The sequence below is a fragment of the Macaca thibetana genome, chromosome 2 (genome assembly GCF_024542745.1).
Source record: "Macaca thibetana thibetana isolate TM-01 chromosome 2, ASM2454274v1, whole genome shotgun sequence".
NCBI lineage: Eukaryota > Metazoa > Chordata > Mammalia > Primates > Cercopithecidae > Macaca > Macaca thibetana.
Genome location: NC_065579.1, coordinates 86,774,318 through 86,796,848, shown reverse-complemented (window position 1 = coordinate 86,796,848; position 22,531 = coordinate 86,774,318). Strand labels below are relative to the sequence as shown.

Genomic DNA, 22,531 nt, shown 5'->3' with positions numbered 1-22,531 from the left:
ATATGGGAAAATCCAAAGGATTCTATACAAAAGAATCCTTTGAATGTGAATATGAAGTGAATATGGCAAGGCTGTAGGTTAACAAAGTTAAAATTAATTTGTCCAGGATCATATCCTTATTTTAATTTTTTTTTTGTGAGACAGAGTCTCGCTCTGTCACCCAGGTTGGAGTGCAGTAGTGTGATCTTGGCTCACTGCAATCTTTGCCTCCTGGGTTCAAGTGATTCTCCTGCCTCAGCCTCCCGAGTAGCTGGGATTACAGGCGTGCATCAACATGCCCAGCTAATTTTGTGTTTTTAGTAGAGACGGGGTTTCACCATGTTGGCCAGGCTGGTCTTGATCTCTTGACCTTGTGATCTGCCCACCTCACCCTCCCAAAGCACTGGGATTAACAGGTGTGAGCCACCGCGCCCTGCCCCTTATTTCATATTTTATTTCTGTGTTCTAGTAAGGCTAATAGGAAAATAAATTTGAAAATGAGTCCCCTTAACATAGCATAAAAAATCATAAAAAATTAGGACTTTAACAAGAGTATTTGCCAGGTATCTACACTAAAGACTACCAGACATCGCTGAGAGAAATTAAAGAAGACCTAAATAAATGGATATACCATGTTCATGGATTGGAGGACTCAAGATGTCTGTTCTTTCCAAATTGATACATAGATTCAGAAAAATACAAATGAAAACCACATCAGGTGTTTTTTTTTTTTTTTTTTATAGAAAAGTCAATTCATTTTAAACAGAGGCACCATACCAATTCAATGGAGAAGGAGAATATTTTAAAGAAATGGGGTTAAACCAGATAACCTTGTCAGGGGTGGGGGGAGTTGCGGGGAAGGACGATCCTCATTCCTTGCCGCCTTGCATCACACTCAAATGAATTTGAGATATCTTTGACCTAAACATAAAAGTTAAGACTAATGCTTTCAGAAGAAAACACGGGAAAATTTCTTCATGACCTTGGGGCTGACAGAGTTTGAAGTCATGAAAAGCACCTAACTATAAAAGGAAAAAAAAATTGGACTTCATCAAAATAAAACGCTTCTGCTCCCCAGAGTGACAAGTAAGAAAATAAATAGGCAAGCCACAAACTGGGGGGAAATGCTAGCAATACATACATAAGACAAAGGACTTATATCCTTACCTTAAAGATTCCTACCATTCAGTAACAAGAAAAGTAGCCTAATGAAAAAATGGCCAGACTTGAACAGACATTTTGAAAAAATCATAAATCACCAGTGAGCATATGAAGAGGATTAAACATCATCATGCAAATAACCACAGTGAGATACTTTATTAGAATGGCTAAAATTAAAAAGACACCAGCAAATGTTGGCAACTGGAACTCTCACAGTTGCTGGTGGGAGTGTAAAATAGTACATATAGCCACTGTGGAAAACTTTTTGATAGTTTCTTATAAACCTACCCTATGACCCTGCAATTCTACTCCTAGTTATTTCACAAAAGAAGTGAAAACATAAGTCCACAAATAATGTTCATAATAACTTTATTAAACAATAGCCCCAAACTGTAAAAAAACACATGTCCATAAAGAGGAGAAAGGACCAATTGTGGTACATTCATGCAATGAAACACTACTGAGTAGCAGAAAGAAAACCATGGGTCCTGGCACAACATAGATGAGTCTCTCAGACACGCTGAGCAACAACGCCGGACACAAAAGTGACACACTGTGTACTGTCATTTACATAAAATTCAAGATTAGGCAAAACTAATCTATGACAACAGGAATCAGAAAATGGTTGCTGGGACAGGACCAAGAGGGGAATGTATTCACTGCAAAAGGCACAAGGGAACCTTGAGGAATGACTGAAGGATTTTTAACCTGGTTTGGGGTAAGGGTTACATGGGTGTAGAGATTTATCAAAAGTGAGTAACTATAATCTTAAAATCTATACATTTTACTGTGTACAAATTATATCTGAATACAAACCATTTTACCTTAAATTAGTATTTAAAAATCTGATTTATCACAGGGTTCTCGGGCTGTTCATAGAGAGGTGTGGTGACTTATCTCCATTTACAATAGCCTTTCCTTTGAGTCAGTTAGCTCTTCAATATAAAACTTGAATTTTTGAATTCACTAATTTTCCAGTGAAATGCTTCCAATTTTTTTGTCCTAAATTTCTTGTTCATTATTCATCATGTTCTACTTGTATATTAGAAGTTAAAGACAGTAGTCGTCCTAAAAATAGTCCAAACACTCCTTTTTAAATATAAAAACAGATGCCTAAACTGCTTTGTCTAGGATCATATTCTTATTACATCTCAAAAATACATTACATTATATAAATCATGCATTGTCATCCTTTGCAAATACTAACAGCTGGGCAAAGACAACAGCTTAACTTTTTACGCAGATGTAGATTAGACAATTATGTCTGTTCTAACTGGCAACCGAGGAAGCAGTGAAAATAACTGGGTGTCAGGAAACGGGAATATTTTATAGGGAAGTATACATTCTATCATCAGTTATATTTTTTTAAAAAGCACACATTTTCTATGAACCAGGGCATTTCCAAATTCCCAAGTGCTCTTGGCTGGCTTTTCAGGAATGATGCAATTTCTAGTCTAGTTGAGGTATGCTGGTCTTTACAGCTGGCGCATTCTTATCAGAGTCTTTTCCAGGAGTTGTACTGATGATCTATAAAAGCTGGGTAAGAACTACATTTTAAAAAACTGCAGTCAGTGAAAGGCATAAATGATATCCCTGTCCTATAATGAAGGGTAAATACAGTAAAATTTAACTTCAAACAAGTTTGGCAGTGAAGGTTGTGATAAACAGAGAGAGGCTTAAAATGCTTAAATAAAGGAACACTTTTAATTATATAGGAAAATTTTTATTTGATAAATATAACTTCATAAACTTTAAAAAATTACTAAGAGCTGTACAATAATATACTGTATTTACTGACAATGCAGAGAATTTTTAAAGGATTACATTAGACAGCCACAGTGTCTCAGGTCCAAAATTTTAAACTAAAAGTATTGCTACAATATTTCCAGATACTCATTCCTCATAAAAATCTAACAATTACCATTATTACAAATGTATTAGTTATGATCTATTTTTTATAGGAACAACATTCAAGTTATTTCACATAAAACAGCACTTTAATAATGTTTTACTTATATGAAAATAGGTAACTCCTAGAAATAGAATGTAAGTGGGGACCAAAATCAATAAAACATGTTTTACAGAACTCTTTGGTGTGCTATTTTTATTAATACCTGCCCAATATCATACCCCAAACCGATCTTTACAGGAAAAACACCAACATGGAAGATTCTCCCTTTTCCTACAGCGATTTTCAGAGTAGCATATTTTAAAAACTTTTGGCTCTTAACTGTCAATTTTCTAGTGGCCTTGACTCCTGCTTCTCAGGAGTCTCCAGCTCTCAGGTAAGTTCAATCTCACAATCTTCTGCAGTAGAAACGGCCTCAGTCCTGGCACTAACCGTAGGGCAGAATGCAAGTGTTCCCTAAGGCTGATTTGCCTCTGTGTAGTCTCCTGTTCAGGACACTGCCTGGGCGGGGCTCAGCTCTGGAAGCCTTTGTATATCATGAGCTTTAGATCCAAGAAAGAGGACGGTTAGAAAATTCAGACCATAGATTCTCCCCTTTTCTCAACTCAACAGCAGGTCTTTGTAGCTGTAGTTCTCCCTGGCCCATACTTTGCTCCGCCCAGGGTGAGCCTATGCCTGCTAAAGCTGAGGCAGGGTGCTGAGTCACTTAAAGCCTTAGCTGAGGGGCAAATTTGGAAACTGACTTGGTGCTTGCCACTATCTTCAGGCTTACAGCCCTCAGACGAGGCAAAGGAAGGCAAAAGGAGGCAAATCGATTTGAGACCACTGATTAACTAGCAATAACATATTCAGCATTTTGCTCTGCTTTTGGCAGATAAGGGTTAATTATCAACATCATACTTTCCAAAGGATTTTAAAGAAATAACGCAAAGGGGACACTTTCCTTGTGATTACTGGTTACGTAGTAAGAGTTTTACAAGATGAATATAGCACTAGAAAACTACTGAAAGCTTGTAGACTGCATTGTTACTTTCTTAAATAGAAAACTCTTCCTAAAATCAAGATAAGTTTGCTTTAAAAACGGAGTGGATTTGGGGTAACAGTTCAGGATGAGCACACTAGTGGATGCCATTTACTTTTTTTTTAAAAAAAAATAAAGTTCTCCTTAACTAACTTCAAATGGTGAGTACAGAAAATTACATCAATCACACTTTAAGCACCATTCTAGGCGAGCTGACCTCCTGTCTTGCTGCAGTTGGTCATAGGCTACTTTATGACTTTGGAGTGTTTGTCTATAGTGTCAGTACTCAGTTTATTTGATGGCAAATAAACACTGTCATGTAAATGTAATGCAGGCCTATTGAATGTCATTTCGTTATATGTACGTTTTATAAGAGACTTTATAAGCAAATTTCCATATCCTCCACTAAAGTACTCTACTGAGTATATCTGCAGTATTCCTTTTCTGGAACATGAATTAGTGAATGCAGACACTGTACAGTGTATTATTCTTTTAAAGTATTTCCAGAATAACAGATCTTCCTAAATCCAACTATGGAATATCTTAAGTTAAAGAAGGACTGTTTTTGAAAATTAATATTTAGCTTAATAACTTAATATCCTTACATCACTGGAACAGACAAATGTTACATTAGCAAGAAAATAGTTTACAAGCAAACAAAGATAAAGTCTTAATTTTTGTCTCAACCATTCTTTTCCCTGCCAGCCCAATTCTAGAAGCCTTATATTCATGAAATGGCAAGGAAGCTTAGGGCTGCACAATAAATCTCCATAAAAGAATGACATTTTCAAGGGAAAACTTGGTAAAACCGCATTTAACCATTTTCTTAATATGTATACAATCATTATTTGCTTAGAGCTGGGTAATAAATAATTCTTAAGCTAATAATCACTTCTAAATCTTAAGACAACATTTCAACAAAACAAAAACAAATGACAATACAGAACTACTTGATAAATTCAGGATGGAAGTTAGGTTTTGAAGTGCAATGAGTTAATTACAGTAACATCTATCCGATTAATCATTCTTAGCATTGTAATTTATTGCTAATGTTACCTGATACAAGTTTAGCATTTTAAACTTTGACAATTTACATTCCATAGCCACACCTGAAAATATGCCTTGCACTGGGACACTGGCAGAACCCACTGTATTGTGGTAGTGTGCTATAACTTAGATAACATAACCTGAAAATAAGATTATTAACTGAAACTCTTTATTCTAAAATCTAGCTTACAAGGGGAAGAGCAATTGTAAGTTGGCCGCAGAAAGAGGCTCTTCTCTTTTTATTGATTTAATTACCCATACTATTCTGATTTGTATAATTAAACATATTTGCAATATTTAAATACTGTCCAAACTTTTTATTGATATAGTTAAACTTTACAACAATGCCATGAAATACTATACACAGAGCCTTCGGGTAAAGAGGAAAAAAAGCAAATTTAAATGTGTTAACCAGATTAAAGCATGCAAAAGATCCAATGATAAAGACATTAAATTAATAATATGTTAACGGTATCTAATTTACCCACTATAGGGTCTTCATACTCTGTCACAAAAATATTAGTAAACATCAATTTGAAGTTCGGTGAACAGACCTGATTCCTGATTTGTATATTTGATACACCCTTGCATTTATATGGCTAACTTTACAGGCTGTGTTACAGTACAGTTAGAGGGATTGGTATCCATACTGCAGTAAATAATGGTTGGAAATGATTCTCCTAATTTGCTCTGTGAACTCAGAATGCACTAATGAATTAACAACACAGGTCACTGAGGGACCAAAATTCCTCAGTATTCACATTAACTTTTCCCATGAAAAGTTTCAATATAACTCTAATAAAAAAATAGAGTTCTCAAGGCAAACTTTCAGCATAATTTACAGAAGCAGATTTAAATAGAAGAGTCAATAATCAAGCTAATACTAAAAAATACACGTTACTAAGATTTATCTCTTTTTTCTACATTTATATTAAAATATAATGGCCTCAGCAACAGACTGAAATGCCATTAGGAGTCCCATAAGCACAAGGGACAAACCAGACAAAGAGATGAAAAATGTCTCTTTATTCTCCAATTTTAACATGTTCAGATTCAAATTAAGGGTGTTAGGAGGGGCTTGTATTAATGCTTTCTGTTTGTCTGCCATCGTAACTCGGAGTGGGTGTGAACTGTTACAAAGATTTCGGAAATTGATTTCGGAAATTAATTTCAGAGCTAGTGTGGCCATTAACAGGGTGATCACACTGAATTTTAGGAAAGGAGGTGAAATGGCTCCCACAAAGCACTACAGCCCCTTTAACAAGTAGATGAGTCCATTGTGGAGAGAGTCAAGACGCTCCTGTCGTTGGTATAGAAAGGATCCGATGCACTCCATGATCTAAAGTAACAATAAGAGAAAAGTTTGGCTCACCAGGACCTATGTTTTAATTGAGAAAAAAATTTACTCTAAAACTTAGGACCCAAATGCAATCACTGATTGATTCAATTAAATGCGAAAGAGAGGTTCTTCATACTAGTATTGAATGCCCAAACTTTCTATTTATATTATATAAAAACTTGGGAAAAATAATGCTCTAGTCATCATATAAAAATATTAGCCAAAATTCAAACATTCATTAGCATTAAAACAGTTTCTCTATGTAGTAAAGCATGGGATGCTTTTTAAAGTCTTAACAATTCAATAAGAAGTATGTTATTAAGAGTTATGCACATTCAGTTTTACTGAAAAGTTCAGTTTACAAAAACAAACCCAAATCCCACTTACCAAAGGCTTTGGAATGAAACAGTAGTATGTTCCTATTATTGATCATTTCATTTCAGCTATGAATCCTATTCTAAAGACTTCAGCATAATTAGCTTGAATGTAGTGAATGATGTATTCAAAAGACATCAAAGACACCTGTAGGTCACTAGTGTTTTCACTTAACTAAGAACAAACAATCCTCTACTGGTCTGGAAAAGTTAACTGGTGTCTGAATGATAAGGCCCTAAAGCAATTCATTACATAATACTTTATGTGCAGCTGTAAACTTAAATTAGCTTGAGTTAATTTAAGCTAAAATAACTCAAGACCAAAAGTAGCCTGCCATGCTTAAAATAGACTAACCTAGTTCAAGGACAATGTTAGGACTGCCAAGTGAAAGGTTGCTTTTCTTACGAGACTAAACACATTTAACAATAAATACATTTTATGTAACTTTTTCCAGGGTTCCCACCTTCCCTAAACAGAGACGTTACAGGAAGAGACGAGCGTTAAAAATGGCCCCAATTCACCTTTGTCAAATATTTTCTTTTTCCCAGAGATGCTAAGTTTGTATGTAGCTCAACTTTAATTCGACTAGTTTCTAGAAAAGCTGGAACAGTATCTACTTTAGGTTAGGGAAGGACTAGTTCACTACTGTCTGCCTAGCATCTAGAACTGTGTCTGACATATATTAGGCACCCAGTGTTTGTAGAATAAATGAATAAAACGAGAAGATGAAAATTTCTTTAACAGTAAATATTTACAGGGGAAAAGTATGCTTTTAACTATAACTTTTAACTATAATAGCTATCAATATCCCAGTTATCTGGAGTCAGATGTCCAATTCCAAACTGCCATACTTTTTATTAGTTTTTCTTCTTTCCACATCGCTTACACCCAAGAATCTTATTAGGTAATGTCTCCTTTTTAATTTTTTTTTCAAAGCACACATTGTGCATTCATATGTTAAATATAATTTTTGACAGAACATTAAACACTTGAACTATGTATTACTTACTTTCTATTTAGAATATAGTTTTGATTAGGATAAAGTAACTTAACTATTAGTAATAATAGGAACAGAAAATCTTTTATTGCTAAAATCCAGCTCTTTAGGGTGCAACATGGCATATCCTTTATATAGCACCATGATGCTCCCTTTGAAACTAAGCTTGCAATATGGGATACTTCACTGACAACACCGATTAATAAAATGTAAGTCAATTTTTGTGCCTGCATGGTAAAAATGTAATCACCAAAGAAATCTGTCATATAAAAAATACTGGTGGCATTTCTCAAGTGATGCCCATTACTCTTTGAGTTTAATATGTTAATGGAACACACAGCCAAGGGCTTCCACATCTCGTAATGGCAGTCTCAGCCTTGCCTACCTCCTAGACATGAAATAGAAATGTAGAATAGATGCTGCTCTAAAGTCACAATGGAAATGCCCAACACATTTCACAAATACAATTATATGTAAAAAACAAAACCAGAACTCTACGTATCAAAATGACTTGGAAAGTTTAAATATAATCTTAATGCATCTATGGCAATTTTCACATAGCCCTTGAAAAGCACCAGGTAGCTTGGTGTTATTATATGACTTTATCTCCTAGAAAAGAATGAACAGGTCTGAAAAGACTTTCTAGATTATTCACATGAGAAAAAAGCTAAGAAAATAATAGTAACCAATAATATAACCTGTGATGTTGGAGAAAACTGGAAGGGCATTTATAGTCTGTCAAATATGATATTAATTACTAAGTTAAACATTTTATTAGGAGAATAAAAAAATTCAGAAAAAAGAATGTGGCACAATTTTAAGTGAAAAGAAGTATAGATGATAATAGCTACATGTCAAAGTAAATTCAGTAACTCCTGGGGCAGGCTCCAAAGAGGTAATGCCGCATCAAAATGGCTACGTAAAGAATAAAGGGGGTATATTACCTACATAATTGATATCAAGAAAATGGATATATATAGAGAGAGAGAGCAGAAAAAATTTGGGGCTCATTTAAAATTAATTCTAGTTTAAAAAAATCATTAACAAAAACATATATTGTCATTAAAGAGAAATTTTCATTGAAACAGAAGTTGAAAAAATTCTGTAGAGGTTCTATTGTATCTTGGTCTAACTCCCATCTTCATTCTGTGCAATGAAGCTGTGTTATTAGGTAAAATAATATTATAAATCAAGCTCTTTTAGAACTTCCTTTGGGAAACTTGCTGGCCTAGGTACATGACAGAGCCACATTTTATAATACAATTATGTGAATCATAACAAAGTCCCAGAGTTTAAGTGCTCATCCTTCTACATGAAATGAAATTACTACAAAATGATATCACAGCATTATGGAAATATTTCAGATCACATGTTATAATCAAGTCAGAATAAATGGGGATTGAAACCACAGACATATGTTAACGTAAGAATGCTATTTATAAATTCAATCGTAACATAAAGGCATGGCTAAGCTAAAGTGAGGAACTAATAAGTTCACCAGTAAAAGTTACCTGAATTTTATAATAGATGAATGATATCATACTCATTTTTTTTTTTAAACATAAAGCTAACCAAATAATAAAAATCCTTTTTCCAGTAGATAGGAGTAGTGCCTTCTTCACTCTTTATAACCTGTTCCTGGGGTAATTTCCAACCTTTTCCAAGCCCTGGCACATGTAGAAAGTGCTAATATTCATGTAGCACATTTGGAACAATGGGAACCAACATCTCTCCCTGCCCATTTGTACCCTCCATGCATACCGTGTACTGCTGCACTGATTTTGAGAATATGGTATCATTCACCTAAAGAACACCAAGGGTGGAAAAAGCGCTTTCTACCCCCTAACATCCTCTAAATAGTGATATAACTCTTGGGGACATGTATGAATAAATAAATTCATTGCACGTTTCAATGAATTTTAAATGGTATTTACCAAAAGGTGGTTTTTGTTGTTGTTGTTGTTATGGTGCACAACAGCAGGCATGGTGATAAACCTCAATCAAGAAATAGATTTAGAAGGGGACAAAAATGCTAAGATTCTTTTACTCCATAATTTAAAGAGCCTGTTCTAACTCATACACTTTTAATTAGACAATAAATACCAAGCAAAAGAAACTTAAAAATCATGACTCATTTCAAAACTTCATTACAGACATAAGAAGATGTAGGGGAGCAGAAATACAGCCTTTTGTGTTTATAAATACCTCAAAGCCTCAAATAAGCAACTGGAAAATATACATACAGAGTAAGAAAAGGAAAGCCTTTGACTTCACTGTTATGTTGAGATTATTTTGTAAAGACAAAAAGCAAAAAAAATTTAAAAAATAATGAAAAGGAAATAATATATGTATAATTTAAAAAAGAAAGTTATACAAACCATGAAAGAGTACCATATACACACTCCTACTCAGCACATTTTAGAAAGACTATGAGACAAAATGTTTTGTTCATTAGATGAAGTCTCTTCAAAGGTGCTTTCTCTTCCTTTGTGAGTGAAAAAGCCCCTTACCCCAAAGCCACAAAGTGAAATCTACCACCAAGGAATGCTAATAAATAGCAGACTTCCTGCTTCAGTTGGTAAAACCAGCTGCTGATTTATTAGGTATCTAGAGCTGCAGGTTCATCCTGTTCCAGATAGGATACTCATTTGCAGCAAAGGCTACTTAGAGATATTTCACACCTGCTGATGTGGGTCGGACTACATCTTCCTATAACTCGTTCCAGCATTCTTCCAACAGATGCGCACGCTGCTTCTCCTTCCGGGAAACAGCACATGGAGTCCAAGCACTTGATACCTGCATTTGTTTCAGTAAGCTGCAGAGGCGAAGCAGAAAACATTAGTTATTTAAAGATCTGGACTTCTAAAAAGCATGAGAAAATTACAACAAGCACTTTCAAATCAAAGGTAATATATATAAACTTACATTTTTTCTATAATATGGGAAACATATGAAAGGCTTTAATTTACTAGAGTATAACCATCCAAAATTATTTTAAAGCCTTGTATCCTAAATTAGAGGTCTAGTAAAATAATTACATAAATTAAGAAGCTGGATATTATTTAAATCTACTTTTAATGTTTTATTTTAATCATTTATTATGTTCAAAATGATTTCCATTAACCACTCAGGAATGTAATGAATTCCAATTCTGCATGGAGTTTTTCTTTAGGTAAAATGCTCCTGCAATTTCAATGAAAAATGTCTAACAATTGAGAAAAGTGGAGTATGAACTATCTTGAAGACTGGGAAATAACAACCAGGCAGGGCCTCACCCCAATCTTCAATAACAACAACAATGGCAGCAAACACTTTACGTATGCTTTACTATGTGCCAGGTTCTAAGCACTCTACAGATAGCCACTCCATACTTATCTTTGAAAAAAGCATCATTTATCATAAATTGCTAAAAACTTTGAAGTGGCAATCATCCCATCATCAGCTCATCCTGCTTTTTAACAGTTAGCTGACAGCACACAGATTACAATTTATTAAACAAGTGATTAAGTAGTACTATCAAGATTTGAAACTGAATTACTTTCTGAAAGTATGCAAGATTTATGTTGATTCAGGCATAAATAGCCCAGCAAGATAATTTTATTCCACACTACTAACAATTTTAACTGAGCAAAAATGAGGGAGAAAGATGGTACGACCACGTAAATCGATGAATCCCAACCCTGGTTTTGTTTGTTAAGGATGCTCCGAAATTTTTCAAGGGCTGTTGTTTTAAAAAAAAACACCTTATTTCAATTCACTGTCTTTCACATATATAACATCCTGCATAACACATCTTTTGAGGATAGAGGAGAATAAATACAGGGTTGCACTTCCACGAAGGTTGGGAGTCACCACGTGCTGGGTGCAGGCATTGGCAATAGAGGATGTTTGTGGAGATGCTCACAATGAACAGAAGAGACGGACATGGTGGAACAGAAACCTGGCATTCTGAACGTAAGCAACTGCTGACGTCCTGCAAGATGCATGCTCAGAAGATTCGACACCACCCAGTGTGAAACAACGTGGTTCTTATCTGGCAACTGCCTGATGACAGTGTCCTAGGATCAGCTAAGCACTGAGAAAGAGCTAAACTTTACTTGTTCTTTCATTACAATACTCTTGGTTTAGAATTGTGTAGGCCACTGTTTCTTAAACTGTTTTGTGAGCTATTTACATACATTTCATGAAAAAAAAGGGCTGTGTTCAATTAAATTTGGGAAACACTAATTTAACAAAGTTCTAAACAGACTTTTAAAGTAGAGGACTGTCAAGTCAGGATACATGGTCATCTCCATGGGGGAAGCCTGAGATATCGTAATTCTCCCACTCATTTTCTTAGTGGGAGAAACCATACACTTCCACCCCACCAACCAGGAAACATTAAGCAACACCAGGAGGATCATTCATATTCAGAGGAATAGTTTAGGAAATGCTGGTTTAGGTAACAGGATTTCATGAGTTTTCCAGTGTCCTCTTTGGGTCACTGGACTCCAGTTTCCCCAATCTCAAATTTACCCCTTGTAGCAACCCAGACTCCAGGGCTCTTACATGCTCAAAGGATAAAGCCCCACACCCCATGAAGCCTTGAAGGCCTTTTACAGCCTGACCCAAGGCTGCCTTTCTTGCTCTGCTTCCCAATGCTCTGGTGCAGTATCCACTCCAGCCAACCAGGACGTGTTCCCTGCCCGTGGGCATGTGTCAGGGCCTGCTATCAATCAGGGTCCAAATGCTGACCCCTACACCAGGGTTCAGCTTAAACCCCACCGTCTCCATAGAACTTCCCTCACCTCTCCAACTATGAGTCATCTCTTTTTCTGATTCTATTTCACTGCTTATTTGTATCACTTAACTGGCACAAGCACTTAAACTTCTATTGATTGAGCAAGGTACTGTGCCAGTTTCCACAGGGGATAGTAAACCTGTGCTCAATCAGGTGAGCTAAAAGTAAGGAAGAAGGTGGGAGAGAGGACAAGTCAGGAAGACATACCAACAGCAGTTACGTTAGTGGAGTGCTCACCACGTATGCCCCAGTGACTATATAAGATGCTTCTCACGGATTGTCTCACTGAAAACTTAAATAGCCCTTAGGAATAGGCGTCATGATCATCCCCAGTTTAAAGAGGAGGAAACAGTTAAGAATTTGTTCAACGTCACCCACTTAATCTGGGGCTTGAATCTTGGTTTCTTTGCTTGCAGAGCCCAAACCCCTTACCACGTCACTATTCTGCCTTATGATTGTAAGAGGCAGACTACTCAGAAAATAGGAGGGAAAGCTCAAACCCAATTGCTGTTAGTGGTACTGGTGGGAGAGCATGAAGATTTGATGAAAAAGGTGGCATTTAAAATACATCTTAAAGGACTCGGGGGGCATTTCAATACAGCAGGAGATGGCGGAGAAGAGATATTCTAGGCTGAGGGAGGAGAAAGAGTGGCTATGTGTGGGCAGCAGTGTGCTATGTATTCAGCACAAGCTTAGCCTAAGTGTAAGGGAGTGGTACTGTCCCCCTGCAAAAAGACAAGCTGTGACTCAAAGTGTGGTCCATGGATCAATGCTGATCCATAAACACTATTACCGGTCCATGAAGAAATAAGCATTTGTAATCTGTGAGAATAAGAGCTTAGAAATTTTTACAGCAGTTGGACAAACTATGTTTATAATTGTTAAATTCAATAATTTAAAAATTTGGGCTTATTTTATATATCTTTTAGATTTCATTTTCCTGTAATTCATTTTTATTGTATTTGTAAAAGCATTGGCTCAAGATAAACTGGAAATTAAAACAAAACAAGAAAATAACAAACTGGTCCTTTACCACATTTACTTGGGGAGAACTAAACCAGAAACTCAAAAGAGCAAGGATCTTGTCTGACACTTTTTAGTTTAACAACATGTGCTGTGCTCAAAGCTGGTGCTCAACCAAACTGAGGAGAAATTCATCGAGATGACACCCAGAAGGTAGCCAGCGCTTGAGTATCCATATATATGCAAGACACTGCCTTGGTCTGGATCTGACCTTACGTAATCATCTTGCTTTGCATTCATCACCTTTCACTTTATTTTTATTATTTTTAGAGAGAGGGTCTTGCTCTGTCATCCAGGCTGGAGTGCAGTAGCACAACTGATCATAGCTCACTGCAGTCTCAACCTCTTGGGCTCAAGCAATCCTTCCACCTCAGCCTCCTGGGTGGCTACTACAGGTGTGCGTCATCATGTCAGGCTAATTTTTAATTTTAGTAGAGACAGGGTCTTACTATACTGCCCAGGCTGGTCTCAAACTCCTGGCCTCCAGTGGTCCTCCCACTTCAGCCCCTCAAAGTGCTGGCATTACAGGGGTGAGCTACTGAGCCTGGCCATCCTTCGCTTTAAAACTGAAGGACAGTTATTAAAATATAGACATCCCAACAGAGAAGGTAAACATCTTGAAATGTCAAAAATTTTAAGAAACGACTTCTTCGGATCACTTTTTGAACTTATATATGTGTATATATAGTTTGTATGTATATGTTTCCTTTTTTCTCTAAAGAAAAAAAAAAGAACTCATCTGCTTGTTTTTTCTGAGACCGAGTCTCACTCTGTTGTCCAGGCTGGAGTACAGTGGTGCGATCTCGGCTCACTGCAACCTCCGCTTCCTGGGTTCAAGCAATTCTCATGCCTCAGCCTCCTGAGTAGCTGGGACTACAGACACGCACCACCATGCCAAGCTAATTTTTTGTATTTTAGTAGAGATGAGGTTTCACCATGTTGTCCAGGCTGGTCTCAATCTTCTGAGCTCAGACAATCCGCCCACCTCAGCCTCCCAAAGTGCTAGGATTACAAGCATGAGCCACTGTGGCCAGCCTCAGCTGCTGTTAAAATGCTGAATGTTGGCTGTGTTTCTGTAAAGCTATCTATAGAAAATGCTATACTGTTCTCTAGCAAACCTCTAAGCTCTACTACTTTCCCATATATATATCTTTGATCTCAATATTCAGGAACTGAGAGCTCGGCCAGAGTACTTATATAGCCATAGTTGCCAGTATAATTGGGCGAGGGAGAATGGAGTTGACCATTTAGAGCTCATTTCATTCAAAGTAAGGAGAGGAAATCATTACATTTTTTGGGAGACCACTTATAAATAACAGAAGAGAAAAAAAGCATAGTAATGGGAGTGAGACCCTACCTGGTGGTATCAACAGGTAACTTTTAATTTACTAGAAGTTGTGATTGGTAAGCCTCACTTTCCATCACACTTGCTCCCAGGAATGACCACATAATTTAGTGCTAGAAAGGCTGTCAAGAAAAACAACTATGCCTATTCAACATGACTATGCACAGATAATAAAAATGCTCATCTTCACAGAAATTGCCCTTTGAAATAAATTCTGGTTCACTGCTTTTATTTCCATTATTTTCATGTCAATGACAATAAACAGATATTTCTTATTGCTTATACAAAATATTTTCCTGAAACCTTACAACCTTCCTTAAATCTTATAAATTTTAGAAAAATATCTTACATTTCTAACATTTTTTAGTCACACTTATGACATTCTATCAAATCAAATAAAGGTTTTTGTTATTTGAAGTTTAGATAATAACTGTCAAACAATTAACCATGCTAGGTCTTTTGCCCTGAAAGGTGTTTTATATACTATATAATCAAAGTGAGCACCTTGCATGGCCTTAAAGGAGTTATTTGGAAAGAAGCTTTCCACTCTAATTATAAAACTAAAATGAAAAAAGAGGAGGTTTGTGTTTAAGGAAATGTTTTTCTTTTTAATGTAAAATCAAGTCATCAAATATTACATTTTCAAATCTGATTAAGACTCATAAAATTTCTAAAACAAGTAACAAGCTTCATCTCATAATTCAGAATTGTGATGGAGATAGCCATGTAGTGATGAAATCTGGGTAACTGGTATATCTTACTCAAGGCCTGTTTCTCCAAAACATTCTTCAAGCTCATATTCACTCTTCTAAACTCCCTTTCCTCTCTCCTTCCCTCTAAGTAAAATAAACAACTTAGAAAGATGGTTATAAAATACTTCCATAAAGTCTTTTAGGAATTTCTTAAGAGAAGGAGATTTCTGTATGTATTACCTAAATTTAAGTATGAAAATAAGAATATGGGCTGGGCACAGTGGCTCACATCTGTAATCCCAGAACTATGGGAGGCAAGGAAGGTGAATCACTTGAGGCCAGGAGTTCGAGACCAGCCTGGCCAACAAGGCGAAACCCTGTCTCTACTAAATATACAAAAATTAGCTGCATGTGTAGTCCCAGCTAGTCTGTCAGCTGAGGCAGGAGAACTGCTTGAACCCAGGAGGTGGAGGTTGCAGTGAGCTGAGATGGTGCCTCTGCACTCCAGCCTGGGCAACAGAGTGAGACTCTATCTCAAAAAAGAAAAGAAAAATATGATGAGAATTATACTGATTCGGTAAATTTATTTTAATAATCTGGCTTATTCCTAGTTTGAAAGAGGACTAAGGGCCTTCTGTTTTAATGATGTACTTACTCTACTGGTTACAAAAATAACAACATATGACCAGGAATTTGTAGTTTAGGTGAGGAAGAAATTAACACCTGTGAAAAATGATAAAATCCCCAAACTTAATGCAGAGGGTAAATTAACATCACAGGGTGTAAGAGAGAATTCATTTATCATTCCTTTGCAAAAGTCACCATAATAAGGCTTCCGTTATTTAATGGGAACATTCTAAGAACCCAATTCTCAACTGTATTGTACATTTAATGGACATATTAAAGCAAAGCAGTACCAGATCCACATCGTATGAAATATCCACTAGAACTCGAATGTGTGGGGAACTTTTATCACAGAGGACACAATCTTATAGTTTTGGTATTATCAGGTCTCAAGTAGATAATCTGCTTTGTAGACTGTCCAGGGCATAACATAAATCCTAGGCAGCAGCAAGCTCTTCACATGAACTTTCTTTGGAGCTCAATCAGAGCATATTAAAAAAAACTAAACATCTTTCTACAGCAAGGCACAATGCAAGAGAAATATACTGTAAATATCATATGAAGCATACCAAAACAAATAAAAATTCTGAATTCTTTTGAATATCTTTTCAACTAATATTTAATAACAGAGTTGATTAATTTTTCATGTAGGGCAATCCACTAATCTAATTTAAAAACTGTATCTTATAGAATAGTTCAGATTCTTTAAATTATTCTACCTGTTCCAAGGTCTGATTTATAGTGTTGTTAAAAGATTTACAATTTTCAAGTCGCTTTTTACAAAATTTCATCACTGCTTATCCCATATGAGACAACAGCACTTTCTTGACTAGTAATGACAATAAATAAAATAGCAATTAGTCCAAATAATACAATTATTAGTGGCAGGAAATTTTATCCTCCATAATCACTACCAATCAAAATATTCTGCATATCCCAATTAGGTCTAGAAATGTTGTCAGGGTTATTCCTCAAGAGAAAATCAAGCTCTCATCAGTTCTTATTTCTTTTTTTTTTTGAGACGGAATCTCGCTCTGTCACCCAGGCTGGAATGCAGTGGCGCGATCTCAGCTCACTGCAAACTCCGCCTCCCAGGTTCACACCATTCTCCTGCCTCAGCCTCCCAAGTAGCTGGGACTACAGGTGTCCACCACCACATCCAGCTAATGATTTGTGTTTTTAGTAGAGATGGGGTTTCATGTGTCCACCAGGATGGTCTCAATCTCCTGACCTCGTGATCCACTTACCTCAGCCCCCAAAGTGCTGGGATTACAGGCATGAGCCACCACGCCCGGCCTTTTTAAAACAATTTTTATTAAAAAGATACAACTATGAAAATTTATGAGCCAGGTGTGGTGGTTCACACCTATATCCCACCACTTTGGGAGGCTGAGGCAGGTAGATCGCGTGAGCCCAGGGGTTTGAGACCAGTGTGGGCAACATGGCGAGACCCAATACAAAAAACTAGCTGGGCATGGTGGGATGCACCTGTAGTCCCAGCTACAGGAGCAGGGTCTGGGGTGGGAGGACCACTTGAGCCCGGGAGGCTGAAGCTGCAGTGAGCCATGATCGTGCCACTGCACTCTAGCCTGGGCGATGAAATGAGACCCTGTCTCAAAAGATTTATGAAAAGAATGGAAAGTTTGTTGAATATCAGTCAGTAGAAAATTTCTCAGTACTAAGTCTAAGCACCCTACTCTTTGATCATTCAACTTAAAAGGTGACTTAGATAAGTAATTCAGTATCTTACTACATTAAGACAGGTAAATGATACACAACTACAACTTCAAGGGGGAAAATGATTTCAGAGAAAGCAGAAATAGCAAGACATTTTCAAAAGGAGAAGCGAAAAGGAGTATTTTCTTGAATGTAAGACAATAGGTTGTGAGAATATCTTTACAGCTTAGAATGTGAGGTGAAGTCTGATTTATCCTTGGAACTCTAAAGAGAGATTGACAAAATTTTCAGGGATGGACATATGAAAAATGTAAAGATCACAAAAAAGGAAAACAACGAAACCAAAACAACATATGAGGAACAGTGAAGGAATTAGTAACGAAATGGCAATATCAGGTGAGGTGTCCCATGACGTGCCCCCCAAGCATGAGAACTTAGCGGATGAGTCCCCGGGAAGGTCCAGCGCAGTACTACCTAGTGCACGCAACAACTGTCCTGCTGGCTGCAAGTCTCAGCTAGCAGGTGCCTACTGTCCTCCCCTCTGTGCTGGCTTTCAGCAAATTCATATGCTGAGCTGACTGAACCCTTATCTTCTTCCATCTGGAAGGACAGAAAAGCAACAAGTCTCATATTACAGAACGATACTCTTCACCATATAGAGGTTTAAAATCAAAGCAACAAGTTGGCGTCCACAATCTGAGGCACAAAAGAAATGTTCAGAGAACAGCACATTTACTGTCACAAAAGAGGGCTAACGGGAACTTTTTTTTTCAAATGTATAGTTTAATAACTATAAAGTGTATAAACAATTAGGTAAGCTTGTGGAGAAGCTGACCAAGATACATAAATTAGGAAATACAAATGTCCATCTAAATTTTCTATATTTCATTTTTTTTCATAGTATTTATTAAAGGTGTTTAATACACAGTTTCTCATCTGTCATTTTGGAAGTCCTTTATTGTAAAGACAATTCTATTGTCTGATGACACAGCAGCCACCATGGTTATTCAGGACCTCCATGTTGGATAAATTCAATTTCTTCTTGAGACACAAGTTTCCTTCTGTATTTCTAAGGTAATGTTTTTATTATTTCTGCAGTATCTGGTGGACCCTGATACATCAGCAAATCTGGTGATTTACTTCCCTTAGAATGTTGTGAAATTACAGAAGAGTGAGATGGTAGCCCTGCTGATCTCAAAGCTTCTCTGATACATTGGGTTTAGGATTGTCTCTTCTGTCAGGAAACCTTATTAATGCAGTGTGTGGTTTGACTACCTGAACGGCCCTACTGGCAGACGCCATCTTGCTGCCCATCATGACCCCCGAGAAGGGGCAGTTTCCCTAATGGGAACTTCTTAAGGGGAACATAAGCACACAAAATAAAGCCATGATTTTCCAGTGCACAAAGCTCTAACTAAACATATATTATAGCTAAGTTAAAACAAAATTTCTTTCAATAAAATTCAGTTTCTTCTATTAAATTCACTTGCCACCAAGATTTAGGGTTCTTATTGCAAAAGTATGTCCAATTTCTCACCTTTCCTGCTTCCCTTCTCAGAAGACTTCTCTATTCTAACTGGACTTCATGGCCTTAGAAATGTTGAGCATGTGTGCAAAGTGCTTCACCTGATCTATTTGTTAACAAAATAAATTTAATCCTCAATTTGAAACAGATTTTTAATGAGGGTCAATAATTTATACACATTTCAGTTCTTTTTCTGTATTTGTATTAGAGACCTTCTAAGGAAGTTTAAAGTGTGTCCACAGCCATCCTTATTTTAAATCTTATTAAATTACAAGAAAATGTCCTTAATGAATAAAAAACAATTTTGCCTCATCTCTATGTATTTTCCCAGGATTAAGACTGACCAATAATTATTTCTATGAAAGATGTAATGCTGAATTTCTGATATAAACAAAAAATTAGCAGAATTTTTTGGTTTCAAGAGTATAGTAAGTTTATGTGAAGATATCTTAATAGCTTTGCCTAAAATACAGGGGAAGAGGGGAAGGGAAAATACTCAAAATGAGTTTTGTTTATTCAAAAGAAAATTGTTAATAGTTTTGTATTGATTTTTTTTTTTTTTTTTAAAAGAAGAAGTCCCACTCTGTTGTCCAGGCTGGAGTGAAGTGGGATGATCTTGGCTCACTGCAACCTCCAACTCCTGGCTTCAAGCAATTCTCTTGTCTCAGCCTCTCGAGTAGCTGGGATTACAGGTGTCTGCCACTACGCCCAGCTAATTTTTGTATTTTTAATAGAGATGGGGTTTCACCATGTTGGCCAGGATGGCCTCGAACTCTTGACCTTAAGGGATTCACCCGCCTTGGCCTCCCAAAGTGCTGGGATTACAGGCGTGAGCCATCGCCTGGCCTTAATTGTCCTTAAGAAGTACTAACTTGATTAAAGATTAAAAAGCTCTTAAAGATACCTGATATCCATACAGTTTTCCTCTCTGTCACAGGAGTAAACAGTTACGCTACTATGGATCACACCCATGGAATACTGTTCAATGCAGTTTAAAAAACCGATGCATTCAAAATTCAGAGCCTGCATCAGCAGAAAGATGTATATGGGCACTTATTCTCCATGCAGCTATGAACAAATGCCCACCTAGTGGTCACTCACTGCTCAATCTGAGTAACTGTTTCTCTGCCTGGCTTTTAGTTGAGCACAGTATTTCTTCTTTTTGTTTTTCTATGATGCTGATGGTAAATAAGCAGACCACAGTATGTAAAATGATCATGTGACAGGTGAAGAACCTGGAGGCCCAGAGGTAAAGTGACTTGGTCAGGACCCACTGGGAGTAGCACCAGCTGCAGCATCAGCATTCAGGCCTGCCGCTCTCTGAACAGTGTTCTTTCCCACTTGTTACACCACCTGATTGGAGAGTGGCTTGCAGAAAGACCATCTCATCCATATCCTGTTCTCATTGTGACCTTTCACAGACGAATGTTCAGCTTACTGTTTTATCAGAGTATTACAGAATCAGTGATTTCTTTGATTTATGATTTCCTTTCTCCATTATTCTTAAATCTAGCTTTGCTAAAAAAGTGTGGTTTGATTTAAGCCAGTATGATATGTGAAAATATGATTTCATAAAAATATGATTATTCACAATATAAAAGTTATCTTTATATGACAAAAAACAGTTGGCCAGAGTGTGCTTTTAAATAATGAGCTCTCCTTCTGCTTTAGAGTTAAATAATTAGATGCTAAAAAATGTAATAGAAAGCCACTGTTTTTAAAGTCACCTACTGATAAAATTGTGATACACCTATTTGGCTGAGCCAAAAGTGAAGGTAAATCTTTGTTTTAATTTAGTTCTCATTTTAAATATAAAATTTAGTTGACTACCACTTAAACACCCATTTGTGTACTCATTTGTAATTATTACACCATTGTAATTTGAAATAGAATATTTTTTAAAGTTGAAGTTAATAACAACCTGAAAGGTTTAATAAATCTTTAAATGGCTCAATATTATGAACTTACGGAGTTTTATAAAAGGTGATTTAAGTGGTGCTTTGTAAAAGCCATTCATTTGATCAGAAAAACACAGAAAGATTAGAAACCTTGAGAATAAAAAAGAATTTAAAATTCAAATGAACATAAAGATTAGAAACCTTGAGAATAAAACATAATTTTAAAAAATACACGATTAAGAATCTGTAAGAAACCAATAGAGCAAGAAATGGAAAAGTGCCAATTTCTAAAAAGAAAAATAATAAGTTATATTACTTTTCCCCTTCAAACCATACTTAATACATAGTTTTAGTATCTTAATATAAAAAATCCTAGAATTTAAGCTTTCATCCCTTTCTATCAAAAGACATCTCTATATTATTATTTTTTGTACAAACTGACAGAATGCATCTGTCTGTGGAGATAAAGATAAGACACACACACACATTGTTCAATTTATAGATGCACTAAATAGTAGCCAGGATATGAAATGCTTCAGCAGCCATTACAGTATACAAACATAAATATGCACAAGTATTTACAATACAAATTAAGGCAAGATAAAAAAAATGGGCAACTCTCACTTCCAAATATGTAGCTTAATTACTCAACATGCAGGAGCATTCATAAATATGAATAACATGACAAGCAGAAGCATTAGAGTTGTACTAGAAAAGATAGTTAAAGTATAAAAATATATTAACAAGGTATAGATCTCTGTTCTGTGATCATGTTGAATTTTTATCTGAATTTTCTTCTCAAAGAAGAAATGGATTTTTTTTTTTTTAGGTTTTAACGTATATGTTAATAAAGGTCAAATTAGCCAGAGACAGGGCCATGCTAACAAAAATGCCCCACTCTTTATTCATGCCTCTGCCCATCTTTTGATATTGTTTAATTGACCTTTAGCATGCAGAAGAGTTAATGAGGTTCTACTCCTCCTACTCTACCTAAGTTTGCTCAGCTGATTCCTTGCCCTCGACAATGGCTGCAGTGCGATGAACTCGTCACTTAAAGCAACTGTGTTGGAGTACATCTATAAGTGGACAGAAAAGGGATGGACACACAACAAGTCAGTGAGCTGTATTCATCACCTAAG

General features: G+C 36.3%; 1 protein-coding gene and 1 pseudogene across 6 annotated transcripts in view; both read right to left on the bottom strand.

Annotated features, from left to right (window-relative positions):
- Nucleotides 1-2,841: 2,841 nt before the first annotated feature.
- The window catches only part of ATP11B (ATPase phospholipid transporting 11B (putative)), a 135,468-nt gene continuing 115,778 nt past the window's right edge, over nt 2,842-22,531 (bottom strand). For 4 of the 6 annotated variants that reach the window (XM_050780099.1, XM_050780102.1, XM_050780104.1 and 1 more), the window contains 2 exons: nt 10,510-10,643; nt 2,842-6,456 (listed from right to left, as the gene is read on the bottom strand). In XM_050780099.1, the coding sequence (XP_050636056.1) occupies nt 6,375-6,456; nt 10,510-10,643 (216 nt within the window). In that variant the 3' untranslated portion in view covers nt 2,842-6,374. Of the gene's footprint in view, nt 10,644-18,443; nt 18,570-22,382; nt 22,469-22,531 lie in introns of all 6 variants that reach the window. The other 2 variants (XM_050780101.1, XM_050780100.1) reach the window with 2 other exon arrangements.
- LOC126948395 (alpha-ketoglutarate dehydrogenase component 4-like) lies at nt 18,562-22,372 on the bottom strand (annotated as a pseudogene).